Below are 14847 nucleotides of genomic sequence, written 5' to 3'. Positions count from 1 at the left end.
CAAGCCTCCGCCACGGCTCGCCTGAGAGTGTGTTTTCCCTGGAGCCGATGAAGACCTGCAGTGGAGAGAGAAGCAGGATTTGAGAAAGACGGTTACACAGACACTCAGTCAGAGAACAGGAGCAATAGGAAAAGGAGCACCCTCAGAATTTCCGTTGCAGCGTGGTGGAGATTCATGGTGACACACGGTTTGTCCCTTGGTGCAGCCCATGAGAAGATGCAGCCGTGGAGGACCCCACGTAGGAATTACGGAGAAGCCCATGCCGGAGCCAGACAGCCGTCAGGGGACTGTGGCCCCGTGTGGAAAAGGACTCACGCTGGAGCAGTTTGAGAAGGACTCTCCCGTGAGAAGGGACCCCATGCTGGAGCCGGGAAAGACTGTGAGGAGCCCTCCCCTGAGGAGGAAGGAGCAGCGGACTGACTGCACCCCCCATTCCCTGCCCCCCTGCGCTGGCGGGCGGGAGAAGGTACAGGACAAAGCCTTTGGGCCTTGGGATGAAGGGAGGGGTGGGGGAGAAGTGCCTTTCTAAGATCTAAGATGTAGTTTCTCTCTCTCAGTATCTTGCTTCTTGTTGTAAATAGTTAATAAATTCAGATGGCTTTTTTTGTTCTTCCTAAGTCGTGTCGGTTTCTTGCCCGTGACCCTGTCAGAATGGACTTCAGTTTTGCCATAAAAACAGTTTTTCCTGTGACCTTTTACCTGTACAGTTAGACAAAATTTGGTCTTCAGTTGCCTTACTGGAGGAATTGGTGGAAATAGTTAGGTACATGTATGCAAAGTCTTTCTCTCTGGAAACAGGAGGTTTTGGTTACCAGGGGTCACATCCCTGCACTTCTCTGGGGTCAGGTTGCCCTCCCTGCCTTGGCATGCAATTGCCTAAGTGTCGCCAGCTGAAACTCCTTGCCCCAATAGTTCAGATCCCAGCTCCTATTTGAATATGCTCCTGTTTAAGGTATGCACAGAAACAGATGGGTTTGGGATCTGGGGACTGCTGTTCTCGCCAGCACCACCTGTGTGGGGGGGCTCACCGAGCACACACTTCTGTCTTTGATGTGAGCATCTCTAGGTTTCCCTCTGTATAGATCTGTCAAAGGCAGAGAACCCAAATCCCCAAGGGCTCTGCCTGCCGATCACAGCTCCTGTAGAAAAAGCCATCTCTGGCATGGTGTCCGGCATGGACACTTCAGTCTGGAGTAGAGAGGCCAGGATGGAGACAGGTTTTGGAGGGTCCCTTTGACTCAAGCACTGAGGGTGGGGAGCATGGAGTGTTGTTTTCGTGATGGGTTTTTTCTTCCAGATTTAGGTTAGCCCTTCAAATTCTGCCAGGCTGTTTCATCCCATAGTTAGAGCCTTATTCATACATCCTGCCAGGCACTGGAGCTGCAGCACTGCCCTGGGCAAGCTTTGTGTTATGCATCACCATAGTTTTGCTCTTTAAGTTCCGAGTGCAGGAGGGAGGCAGAACAGAAGGCTTCATGAAGCTACTAAAAAGCTATACACTTAACAGGTTGGTTTTTTTTTTTTTTTTAACACTATATTTGAAAGATATTTGTAATTTTAATAAATACAACCACAGTAATTAAGTAATATCATTCTGAAGATGTAGCCTTCTTGGGTGTTAAGATACTTATTTTTAATGCTTGATAGGTTGCTTTATACAGTGTTATTTCAGCTTTCTTTCATAAATAATGTAACTTGTTTATTCTCTGCACCATTTGAGCATTTTTGTTTTCAAGGATTTGACAGAAGGCTATGGTATTATTAGAAATGCTCAAATGAGACTAGAAATTCCTTGGGACTAAGTTATCTTTTTTTTTGTGTTTTGTTATAGTATCTGGCTTAAGGTAGTTTGGACTCTTGGGAGCTCTAAGGTTGCTCGGTTTCAAACCTGGTTACCAAGTGGCTGCTTTCAGGCAACAGCTTCAAATGAGGAAGAAATTCAACTGGGCATATACGAACATGTAGCAAAAAATACAGGCTTTCTGTGGTATTTAGAAACCTGATGCAAAAAAAAAAAAAAAAAAAAAATGGTGAAGATAGCAACATGATTAATCCCGGGAAGTCATTTTTGTTTATAACCTTTAAACACAGGTGCACCCAATATCACAGTATCGCAATGATGGGCTTCTCTGAAATAATTCCTGGAAGTACCACAGAAAGTTGAGAAAGGAGAAGTATTAACTCTCACGAAAGAGCAAAACTTTAGAAGCTGATACTTAAAATACATCATTGTATTTTGTTTGTGCCTACAGACACCATTTTTACCAAACTTCAGCAAATGCAGCAAACAACAGTGTTTGCTAAGTAACAAGGTGTTTACTAAACAGCTAAGTACAATGATTTATCAGGTGGTGACCTGCATTTTGGGTAACTCTCACTGGAGACCCTGTCAGGCAGTGGGCATGTTTCCATCAGGGCTTTCATCCCTTGGGTGCATGCTGGCCTGGCACCTGCCAGGTGGTTTCCCATGGGGAAGTCAGGCACGAGCTTGCACCTGCATCTACTGCAACATCCAACTTTGTGCTTTGGCTTTTCCTGCTGCAGACCTCTCAGATGTCCTCTGACTCCTGACTCAGGCTTTCTCCCCTGATATTTCCACTCACGTGTGTCTTTCCTCTCTCTGACCCTCCAGCCGCTGGGCCAGTCGCAGCACGACCACACAGCGGAGGAAGGACCGCCTGCGGCAGCACTCGGAGCACATCGGGCTGGATAACGATTTGAGAGAAGTAGGTGGCATCATCTGCAGGCAGCATGAGCCTTGTGATCCAGGAGATGTGGTTTAGACAAGTGATGTGTTGTTAATTTGGGCAGTTTTGTTGCTACTGTAGGGTTTGTGTGAGTCTCTGCAGCCGTTTCATGTAGACACTGCTTGTCACAGATGCCTGTACATGTTGTACGACTTCAAAGCACACAACAGAAATAAAATGCTTTTATTATTTTGGAATAAGATAGCCCCTTTGTCACCAGGAAAATTGCTCATTTGCTAATATAGGCCCCAGTCATGAGCAGAGCCCCGGTGCCCGCCTGGGTGCAGCTGCCAGGGTGAAGGACTCTGCAAAAGTCAAGTCCTTGAATAAATGTCAGCGCTGTAGAGGCGAATGAGGCATGACTTTTTTCTTTTTTAAAGGAATTTTTTTTTCTCTCTCTCTTACTTAGATTCCTGACATGAATAAGCCTGTTTGAAAGGTTAAGACCTTGGGGCCTTTCTATGCCTAAAGCTTGGAAACTCCCATGCATCTTGTAAATGTCAGTCCCATACACACATTTCTTTCCCATATTTTCAGTTTCTCATCCTTCATTAAATATTTTCTGACATATTTTTCTATTGATGTCTGTGTGCTTCTTTTGTATGTCACAAGCAAAAATAAAACATTGATGCTGTTTTGTGGTAAATTTTGCTGAATAATGTTGGCCCGCATTGGCACTAACACTCCAAAAGAACCCAAACAGATGAGTGGACTCTTGAACTGCAGCTTCGAACAATGTTTCCTGGAAACACAGCAAAACAGCACTTGTACATGTTTGTTGCTATTTTTGCTAATGTGGCTTTGCAAGTATATTTTAAACACTGCCTCGTGTATATCTCAGCAGAGCCTTTTCAGTACTTTGTCATATATTTACTTACTTTTTTTTTTTTTTTTTTTTTTTGGCTGTGGATCATATGCATGCTTCTTTTGCTTTGTCTCCTCTTTCTTTCTGGCTATTCTGCCATTGGGGCATCTGCCTCCTCTTAGCCATCGGAGGAGCTTTTGCTTCGTCAGAACTCAATGGCCTTCTGGGAGTGGGATCAGGGACCACCCCCTCCTGCACGGCCTCCTAAAAAATCCTTCTCTGAATGCTGCCTGGTATGTTTTAGTTTTTCTTGTTGAAAGCTGCTTTTGAGATGTTAGTGTGAGGAGTCACTGTCTTTGCTGAGTTTCAAACCTCTCCCTTTCTCGTAGAGTATGAGCATGTCCCTGTAGCGCTTGGAAGTGTGGTTATAATCGGAAAAGTAGCTGGAAATCAGCTCTAGGTTTCCATGCCAGCTCCCTGGCAAAAGTGACGGCTCCAAAGCTGAAAGATGATAAACTTATTTTGCTTTGTTTTTTCCTGTGTTGCTTGTCTGGTAATTCAGCTCAGGGTGTCAAATACAAAAAACATTGCTTTCTGACTGCTGGATCATCACATCCTAGTGTGGAAGAGGGTGGTGATGTGTGGATGCTGATGAACAGGCAAAGGGCCATCAATTGGATCTTCTATCCCACCCTTATTCTTCTCTCGAACTTACAAGAGTTGTTAGTTTTCTATTTTAATATAATAACAAGACATAAAATTAATAAAGTAAGTTTATCTATGTTTTGTACTCTTCCATCTATAACCACATTTTGCATTTTATTTATCCCTTTACATTTAAAAATATATATTAGATTTCCTAATTATATATTCCCTGTATTACTTTTTCACTGTTTCAGTTGCTAATTTTTGCACTGAGTTAGATGGAAGTCACTCGTGAGATTGCTTGCTGAACAACACACTTTCATCATCTGTGATTTTTTTTTTTAACTTCACATTAAGTTTTTCAACTATTTTTAAGTCCTTACAGTATCAGTGAAACTGTAATTACCTAGCTGAGCACTTTTGTTGAACACAGCTTTCCATGGCAGAACCTGATGTTCTTGTCTGACCTGTGGGACTGATGTTAAGTGGTTCATGTCTGAATTTTGTATTGAAAAAATTCAAATGTGTCAGGAAAAACTATACCTTCCCATTACCAGAAAAAAAAAAAAAAAAGAGAGTGAGCAATTTCAATTAAGTGTGTTTGGATTTTGATTTTGCTAAATAAATTATTTTCTCCCCAGATAGAAAGCTCTGAGAATACAGCAGCCACAGTGTCCTCTCAGTTCTCCAGAAAACCCAGCCAGCAGCAGTGCTAAGTCACTGAAGGAGTGTGATCTGCCCATCTCAGGGGAAGAGCAGTTGTTGTCACATACTGTCCGCCAAAGAGGCAGCATTAACTGGATAAAAACATACTATAGGAATGGAGCATTCCCACACCAGGCTATGAGCGCTGTGCTTCAAGACTTTTATTTGGCAACATTCTATTGTTTTACTCTTTTTAACAAAAACTTTATGAATAATGCCTGGGAAACTTTTCTATAGGCTTCTTGTTGGCACACCTAAATGTGGCCAACTTCCTAGCTTTGCTCAGCATGTAGCCTTCTCACTGGTGTTGGGGCAGATGAGACTGTTGATTGGTTTGGGGTTTTTTGCTTAACAAAAAACCAAACAATTAAAAAAGCCCTGAACAATAAGGCGATGCAGCAGAAAGGTTTAAAAATCTTTTACTCTAGCTTGGATCCTTTTTTTAAAAAGCACGCCAGTTTTTGCCCATGCTTCTCGATTACCACCCCACAGTAAAAACATGAATGATCCTAAATGTCAGTTTTGTTTAAAACAACCTTCATTTGTAATTAAGAAGTTAATTGAGAACAAAATCATGTCTGATTTTTCCCACATAACTGTCCAGTTGAAAAGTAATGGATGAAATCTTTCTCCTTCACTGAATGTATTTCTGCTTCTTGCATTTTATTTTCAAACGATTTTTTTCAATTCATGTATAGTCTGGTCACAAATTAGACAAATGGCTTTTAATATTTTTGTATTTTAAAACTGAGAATCAAGTAACAATGGAAGGAAGCTTTACTTGATATTTTTACTTTATCGCTGAATGAAGGTATCGCATTTTTCTTCACTTGCTGTGGCTAACTTTGTGCTAGTGGCTAACAGCACAGTTCACTAGCTAACATTGACTGTTTCAGTTACACACAGGAAAATATCTTGCTTTTTTCTCTTGTCAAAATGAAGCATTCCACTTCTCCAGACTGAGCATCAGACAAGTCATGATGTTATTCCTAGATTAACACTAAATCATTCCTTTTCACCAGCGTTTGCTTGCCTAGGATTAGGATAAGGAGAATCCCTCTGACTTGTAATATCTAAAATTATTCTGTTTATTTTTAGAAATACATGCAGGAGGCGAGGAGTTTAGGAAAAAATCTAAGGCAGCCCAAACTCTCAGATCTCTCTCCAGCTGTGATTGCGCAGACCAACTGCAAATTTGTGGAAGGGTTACTGAAGGAATGTCGCATGAAGGTAGGTCCTCTCCCATTCCCGCTGCCTGCTCTGCTCTTGCTTACACTGAGCCTAAATAGCATTGTAGATGGTGTTCTCAAAGTCCTTCACAGCTGGAACAGCACTGGTCTGTTGGCATACCAGGCTATTGCAGGGTGGATGTCCCTTTAAGTGTTGTATTTTTCAACTGCTAGGAGAGAAAGGAATGTATTATCACTCTTCTGTTTATGCAGTCGAAGTTGGTGAAACAAGTAAAAAGGACAGGAAGGAGAATCAGCATGATCAGACATCTTAGGGAAGATTTCCTTTAATTGTTCAGATGTAAATGTAGCCTAAACAGAATGGGCTGAAGACCCATGGTCAAAAAAGGAAGCATTCAGCATGTGCGACTGTTGTGCATGTTGTTTACACAGAGCAAATGAAGTATAGCAGTTTCTAATATTAAAGAAGCTTTTATAGCCATGGAAATATATTTTATTTGTGTCTGTTGCAGTTGGTGGTATACTGTATTACCTGAGTTTTAAATTTTAATAGCTGTAACAAGAAGAAAAACAGATACTGAGTAAGACCAAAAATTTATCTAGCTCTGTACTTTTTTGTTTCAGTACTGATCAGTAATAGATCAATGGTGTAGGAATAGGACAATAGATAAAGGTTATAGAAATAGGACAGTATGGAGTAGTCATGCAAACTTTTTAAAATTATTCTTTTTAATTTACAATCTCTGTAAAGAGATTTGAAGTTTCTTTGGTCAGGCCATTAGCGATGGTCTCTAGATTACGTATGTTTAAGTAAACTCTGCTATAAATTCTGTCCCTTGTCGAATAACATTCTTAGAAACCCTTGGGGATTTTTTTTTTTAAGACTAAACGCATGTTGGTAGAGAAGATGGGCCATGAAGCAGTTGAGCTGGGACATGGAGAAGCCAACATAACAGGTCTGGAGGAAAATACGTTGATTGCTAGTCTCTGTGACCTGCTAGAAAGAATCTGGAGCCATGGTCTGCAGGTCAAACAGGTTGGTAACTGGAAACTAAGGACTTTGTGCATCCAGTAGTCTAGAAAATACTGAATGCCTTCTCTACTTTTTAAGTGGCTACTCAGTGGTGTCTTTAGAATGTTAAGTGGGAGGTATCTTTGGCATCAGAGTCCCTGGTTCATATCTTGTGGAGTCTTGGGGTTTTTTTGTGGGTTTTGTTTGTTTCTTGGGATTTTTTTGAGCAGTATCTCTGGAAATTGCAATGATGTTGTCCAACAGATGTTTGGTTGCTTCACTTTCAACCTTCAAAAGGGAAGCACAGGGAGAGGACGAAGAAACAAGGTGGGCAGTGTGACTGCTAGGTCAGTGAGATGGTCCTCTCCTCTTCCTGAGATCATGGCCCAAGAGAGAAGGATTGACTCTCACCACTGAACTTTTGGCACACTGGAATGCCATCCCATTTTTTTGACATGTTCACTGGACTCTTTTGTTTTGACTCATTTATTTAAAGCTGCATACTACATATTCAATTTTCAGGGGAAATCTGCTTTGTGGTCCCATTTACTTCAGTACCAGGAGAGAGAAGAGAAGCAAGAGCATAGTGCAGAGTCCCCAGGTGAGTTCTCAGCAGTTGACTCCATGGAGGGTCCATCACAGCAAATGAGCTCAGGCCTGGGAGGAACAGTGTAACCACACAAAACCCATGCGGGATTTTCAGTGTATTTGTTTGCTAACATCACATTTACATTTTGAGACCTTTCATAATCATCATGAATATGCTTTGATGTCTGGGCAAAATAGATTGACATCATTGAAGGGAAATGAACATACTTATTATCCCCATCTAGAAAATCACTCAATTTCTGTTTGATACCTTCATTCCCTTTTAATCAGCATGGAGTGAAGTGTGAAAAGCACTTCTCCCGCAAGAGATGATTTCTGAAGTAGCTGAAGGTGTGGAGCTGTGGCTAAGACAGTTGGCATTTTTCTTCCAGTGGGCATAATTGTGCCTCTCAAATCCCAATGTGAATAAATATTTATACTGATGGACCGTACAATTCAGAAGTTGTGTAATTAATCTCTATCCGTCAGTCTAGGTGCTCAGTTTGTGCTTTGGTTTGGCCCTTTGCAATCACTGAATTACTTCTGTGTTGTGAGAGAGGTTGGTTTTCTGATGACCTTGAGATCTCTGTGCGCACAGGCTGCTGCTGGGTATGGTACTAAAAGTCTCTGAAGTTTAGTGGGTCATCTTCCAAAGACTCTGCAATCTTCCAAATCCTGCAGATGGGAACTTGTATGATCAGTCCTCAAAGACACATCTATGGACAAACTAGTCTTGCTCATGAAAAGACTTTTTAATGAGCTTCAATGAGTAATGCAATGAGCAATCTGGCTGGCAGGCACAAATTCCTGAGAGCAAAATGTATCACCACAAAGCAGTTTGATCAGAGTAGCAGAGCACAGAAATGCATGGCATTCTTAGCATCGAATATGCTACTGTAGCTTAATTTTATCATGTCCTTCTCAGTTGTGAGCTTTCCATAGAAACATATTACTAATAAAACTCATCATCATACATGTTAATGTATTTCACATATGAAAAAGGAAGCTATATCTTTGAGTTCAGTGCTGGATTAAGGAAGGAATAGGTAATATATTAATATATTATTTTAATTTTGTCTGTTTCTACATTTCCAGGGTAGAGTTAATGATAATGAACAGAAACATTGCAGTTACCAGATACTTAAGATTGTTTTCAGCTGTATGTAAAACAAATGCATTGCAGACCATTACTGTAATTTTGTATTAACTTAACATTTTTCTCCACTGTAGTTGCTGTTGGAACAGAAAGACGAAAGTCAGATACAGGAATTACTCTGCCTACTTTGAGGGTTTCTCTGATACAAGATATGAGGTACACAATTTGTTTCCTAAAGCATTAGTTGTGGGTTTAATTGTGTAGCATAAGGTAAAGATCCTCACTGGCTTTGAGTTAACGTAGGCTAAGGAGAGTCAAACATTCTCCTTAGCCCGTGTTCAAATCTATGAAGTGTTACCTTTTTGTAAAATTTTTTTGCATGCTTACTTGATTTATTTTAGCTAAAAGACAATGAAAAACACATAAGTTTTACTGGAGTTTTTGTTTTCCCAGGAGGGTTCTTCTAGCAATAAAGCCAACTTCTACAAGTAACAGCAGATTTTTTGAATTCCTTGGTACTTTGAGTTTGTTTCTTTTTATTTCTTTTAATTTACTGACCAAGCAAGTACAGTTGATAGACAAAACAAAGAGACAAAAAAAATCCAAAACTGCTTGCAATGTCTGAGTAATATTCTTTCTTTTCAATTAGCATTTTATGGCAAATAGTAATAAATGTGCAAATTTAGAAGTGTAATCAAACCTAGTCTTTGAATGAGTTTAAAACTGGAATGTGAAGGGCAGGTTCTCTGTAGGAGACCACAGCCTGGATCCAGAGAGCTTTTTAAGCAGTGTTGGTTGGGAAATGGAAGGATTAGAGAGTGGAGGCTGATGTGACAGCACCAGGCAGAAGTTCTTCAGGGCATCTCCTTGATCAAGTCACTGCCAGGTCAGGCCACTGTTTTGACACTTCACTTGCCATGGCTAAGGATTGCAGTGGGGTAACAGTACCGTGAAAAGAGGGGAGGAGTAATGTAACAATGCTCATCTGTAAAGAGCTGATAGCAATTGCTAGCTATTTAGTGTGAGGCAACATGAGTGTTGTTTCTTGTAATACCATGCCCTTCCTTCACGTAAAAATATGGCAAAAAATCTTATGGTAAAAATGAGATTAATTGTAGTTAGTTTGCAAAAACATTATTACGGTGATGTGATTTTTCACTGTGTGTGTTATTACAGATTTTTTTTTCCTGATGTGAGATTGCACAGATTAGTCAGACTTTTCTGAAAGAAAATTACAGTACTTCCCATCTGCAGTGTGCAAGCTTTTTGTTTGATGCAGTGCAGTTTGAGTCTTGTGCTCTGATTTTGAAAAATATGACATGTCATGAAGGGTTAAAACGATGTGAAAGCAGGAGGGAGAATATATACAGTGTAATTAGGTGTATAATGCCAACAGGTCATTTTGAACATGTGCCTGTCATTTTAGCATCCCTCTCATGGGACATAGCAGCTATTTATTTAATTCAGTCCTGTGAGGCTCATGGGCATGTAGGAGATCGGTCTGAGGAAAGGATGGAGGATCTGGAGCGGAAACTCACATGCTGGGGGCGGGGGGGGATTGCCAACAGAGGAGGCTGTGTCCACTCGCTGCTGTATGCATGGGTTTCGTCTTCCATGATCTTCCATTTGAGTAGTGGAAGCCCAGCACAGATCTGAGCTCTCTGGCTTGAATCACGAGTGTTTCCACTGCTTTTCAGAGGAAAAGTAAAGAAGCAGAACACTACCTTTTGTAATAACTTGGCTATTCATGATTGTCTACAAACATGTCTGGTCATAGAAAATGCTAGGCAGATGATGAGTTGAGTTTGTCATCCATAATCACATGGCATACTTTCTCCTGTTTGGAAGAAATGTTGCTTGATATTTACTTGCGCACACAAATTTATGGTGAAGTTAGGATGGGTAATTGTTAAATTGCCAGGGCTGCGGTGCTAACTGAACTAATGGCTAGAGGATTAAGCATTGCCTTAAGCACAGCTTGGTTTTGATGGCTCATGCAAGGTTATGTAAACAACTCAAAAGCAGGGTTGAATCACAGTCAGGCTCTGAATATGCAATGAGCTTGTGCTACAGGTAACATTGTACATCCTCTGCCTCCCTCATAAAGCCAGTCATCTTAGATGTGGTAAGGAAGATGCTGTTTATTTTGGTTCTCTGGGTGGAGAGTCTCTGCGTAAGTGTGTTTGGAGGTACACCCTTCAGCCTTTTCCTCAGGCAAGGATATGCAGCATCTCTCCCAGTCCTCTTCCAGCTCCCCAGCAGACTCCTGATGCAGCCTGCCTCCTGTGGGGCCTCACCCCTCAGGCACATTGCTGTGCTTCCAGCTGGACCAGTCAGCACCAAGGCAACTCCCTGAAACCTTTGGTCCATCTGGCCTCAAGTTTCATGTCCTTTCCCTTCAGGCAAGCCCTTCCTTGCTACCAGCACTTGCTTTCATGCCTGCGTCATGCCTCCCCTCCTGAGAGAAGCTTGCAGTGGAGGATGCAAGCCCCAGGTGCTGGGCCCACAGTGGTGATGGTTAACCTGCTGCAGTCAAAAGAAGCTGGCTTGTCAAAGACCTCCTACCTACATGGTACGAGCCAGTATGGCTCACTTCTGTCTGTGCTGGGACTGGGGAGCATGCACACCATCCTCGGGGGCATGGCGATGCTGAGCAGCTGTAACCTCTTCTGTCAGCACAGCTATTTGCAGAGGGTATGTCCCACCATACCCCAGGCTTACATTTGACTGGGAAAATAGATTTTTCTTTATTACTAATGGGATTAAAGGCAAGTCCCAGCCTAGGGAGTTGCATTGAAATTGCTGGTCAGTGCTCTGACAAGAAGAGTTTGCTGTGTGGTGGTGAGCATACAGTGCTTACACTTAGGTCACCAATAAAAATAGAGCTGTTCAGACTCTCACAACTGAGAGTGAAATAAATTTGAGTTCCTGAATGCTCTATTCTGTGACACTCTGCTTTTGCTGACACCAAAACTGATTACTGAATCTTTTTAATGCTTCTGGCAAGCTGCGTGGTTGCAGATCCTTATTTTTTCCCAAATGCACAATTAATGCCAATCTGGTCTGAACCAGAAACAGGTAATGAAGAGGTACAGAGCGTGGATGGAATAAGATTGAGTCCATCTGTACTTGAATCTTCTCACAGTGAAATAACATATTCTACTCAGTGTTTCATATTAGACGTAATTCAAGCCAAGCACTGGGGGAGAAGGGGAGGGAGGGAGATGATAGTCTGTGCTTTGATCTTCCCATCTCAAAAGACTTGAAATGTCTGAGAAGAGTGTCTCAACACTATGTAGTTGAGTGTGGCAGGCATCCTTTTTCTCAAGGACTCCAGGTCACGTGCCCAGCTGTCTGGGCTAGAAGGTCTAACGCTGGCTGCCACACTCTGAGCCAAGAAGGGCTTTCCAGTGCCAGGAGCAAGGCTTTCGGCAGTGATTCAGCTGATAGGCATCACTGCTGACAGAGGGAGGCTGCTGAGCTTGCTTGTAAAGGGCAGGGACTTGTATGTCTCTAAATATATTTTTTTTCTTTTTTTTTTCTTTTTTTCTTTTTTTCCTTTTTTCCTTTTTTTTTTTTTTTTTTTTTTTTGGTTAAAAGGCATTTTAAGTAACCCAGGTTTTGCCACTGGCAAGCTGATGGTGCTTGAGATGCATACATACAGCACACAGCCATGTGATACAGACAGCTCAGCTTAGATTGCAAAGGTAGAGGTGTATTTTGAGATTTCCAGTAGGTTTTCCTGGCAAAGAACAGTGAGTGCTGCTGAGCTGTCTGGTGTCCACCTCATCGTTACTGAACGAACACCTATTTCTGGACAGCACGAATTTGTACTCTGCAAATTTGCCCTTAAGGCTCTCATCCTGTTATGTTAGAAGCTCTATAAAAAAGAAAGTATTTTTCTCAGATAATGCAGAGTCTAAATATAACGCAAAGCATGCGCTGGGATATAACAGATGGGGGAAAGCACGAGACAGTGAGACTGTAGTAGTCAATGTAAAAAGCATCAGTCACAGCATGACTTTGTTGGATTTTCTTTGGAGTAAATATTGCGGCATTCCCTAAAGCTCAGCAATGTGTGGAGGGCCTTCAAGGAAGATGTAGGAGCTGTAAATGGCAACAGGGATCAGTTCAGAGTCAGCTGATAATACTTTGAGCCTACCACAGAGGTTTGGAAGCCTGAATTGCCTGTGCACTTAACATGCAAACTGTGTGCAAATTAGGAAATTGCACCCTTTTATTTCCCCTGCTGGAAACTGTTACTCATTTTTCTTGATGTTTATTTAACCAAGTGGGGGGTTTTTGAAAGGAGCTTTGCCCTGCCATGAGAGTTCACTTCCTCTTCTAAACCTCCCTGTGCTCTAAAACTAGGGGTTTCTGGCATTTTCCAAACTGAAATATGGGAAGTTTGAAAAAACAAAAGCAAAACCATAGGAAAAAAGCCCCTGTGGAACAGTTCCGCTTTCCTACAGACCAAGCATGTGGAGGGCTGTTCAGATCATTTCTAACACGAGGGCCTCTTATATCCTTGAAAACGTGATTCTGCTTGTGACTGTTGCTGGTTTTGCCCCAACAATCTTCTTTTTCTCAGATTTCCCATTGCTGCTGCCATTAAGGTGTTTGTTTAGGGCCTCCAGAGTAGCATGTAGTTTGGAGAAACTCTTACGATGTGTATTGTCCTCTGCCCTCCCAGACATACCTGTTAGTGTCAGCAGCTTGAGGAAGTGACTGTGATGTAACTGGGTCTCACAAGGTGGCTGCTTTTTTTAAGTGTTAGCAGTGTCGATGAGGACATCTACCTCAGGCAATGCGGGAATGAGCAAATCTACCCCTGGTCACCTTGGCCAAGCAGATGCCATGACACAGAGCATCTGATACGGGCTGTAGTGCACCTGGGTTGAAACCTGCCATGCATGGGAAGGGCGGCTGCCCCATGTTGTCGGCCAGCTGCCAGGGGTCTCAGTGGCAGAGTGCAGGGCCCTGCGGGGGGTCTCTTTCTCTAGAAATTATGTCAGGAGACATTTTCCGATTCAGCTGCTGCATCACACTGGATGTTGCTATTTGAAGCATGTCAGATTTTTATGATTCATCTATTATTATTTTTTTTTCACCACCCATTTCAGGCATGTTCAGAACATGAGTGAGATAAAGACTGATGTGGGACGAGCCCGAGCCTGGATAAGGCTTTCTCTGGAGAAGAAGCTTTTGTCTCAGCATCTGAAGCAGCTGCTTTCCAACCAAGCACTTGCCAAGTAAGCTGGCTCTTTTCCTCAAGCTTTGTTTTCACGTCTCCCTCAGTGGTATGTCAAGGTGCTCTGCAGGCTCGCGGTGCAGCCAGGCATCCTGTTTGGTTTCCAGCTAGAAGTGATGGAATGACTGCCGGTGAGGAGGGTTAGAGGCTGTCCATCCCAGCTGCTTAGCAGCTCCCTCAGCTTTGCCTCCTTTTGCAGGCACAGGTACTTAAGGATCTGCTTGTGTAGATGTTCCCTGACTTCATTTTCTCAAAGTATTTATTTTAAAAAAAAAAACAACACCTTATGAAAACATCCTAGCTATTACATGCAGTTCTGGCTCTGTGATGAGTTACACAAATGATTTATGCTGGAAGCTACCAAATAATCTGCTAATGCAAAGAACGAGGAGTATCTGGAGACAGTCACCTCTTGGGTGATAAGCTAAAGGCATGGTGGCAGACCTGTCTTTTCCTGAAGTTTCATCTACATCTACCTCAACAGCTTTTTGGGAGTGTGATGGGTTAGCCCTTGTCTGGGGGCCAAACCACACGCACGCACCCACTCACACAATTCTCACCCCCATCCGAGGATAGGGGAGAGAGTTTAAGGGGTAGTACGTAAAGGTTCTGACTGGGCAGGACCAGCCCGATTGGCAGATCCTCTAGTGTTGACTAGCCAGGTGGCTTTTGCTAAATGTGTATCCCAGTTTTTGGGGTAAAGGGAAAAAAGGACTCGTGGGTTGAGATAAGGACAATTTAATAACTAAACTACAATAATATTGAAAATAATACTATATACAAATATACAAATGAGTGATACACAGTG

The 14847-nt window shown here is 42.2% G+C and overlaps 1 protein-coding gene across 1 annotated transcript in view; it reads left to right on the top strand.

The window, feature by feature from the left end:
- Nucleotides 1–14847, top strand: part of DENND5B (DENN/MADD domain containing 5B) — a gene marked incomplete at its 5' end in the record, with an annotated part of 53199 nt that overhangs the window by 27465 nt on the left and 10887 nt on the right. The window contains 6 exons of the mRNA XM_010085440.1: nucleotides 2633–2726; nucleotides 6001–6132; nucleotides 6976–7128; nucleotides 7627–7705; nucleotides 8923–9004; nucleotides 13912–14040. Coding sequence (XP_010083742.1) covers nucleotides 2633–2726; nucleotides 6001–6132; nucleotides 6976–7128; nucleotides 7627–7705; nucleotides 8923–9004; nucleotides 13912–14040 — 669 coding nt within the window. The remainder of the gene's footprint in view (nucleotides 1–2632; nucleotides 2727–6000; nucleotides 6133–6975; nucleotides 7129–7626; nucleotides 7706–8922; nucleotides 9005–13911; nucleotides 14041–14847) is intronic.

This window comes from Pterocles gutturalis, unplaced genomic scaffold, assembly GCF_000699245.1.
Source record: "Pterocles gutturalis isolate BGI_N339 unplaced genomic scaffold, ASM69924v1 scaffold4545, whole genome shotgun sequence".
NCBI lineage: Eukaryota > Metazoa > Chordata > Aves > Pterocliformes > Pteroclidae > Pterocles > Pterocles gutturalis.
Note: the sequence above shows the minus strand (reverse complement) of the source record. Positions and strands in the feature narration are given on the sequence as shown.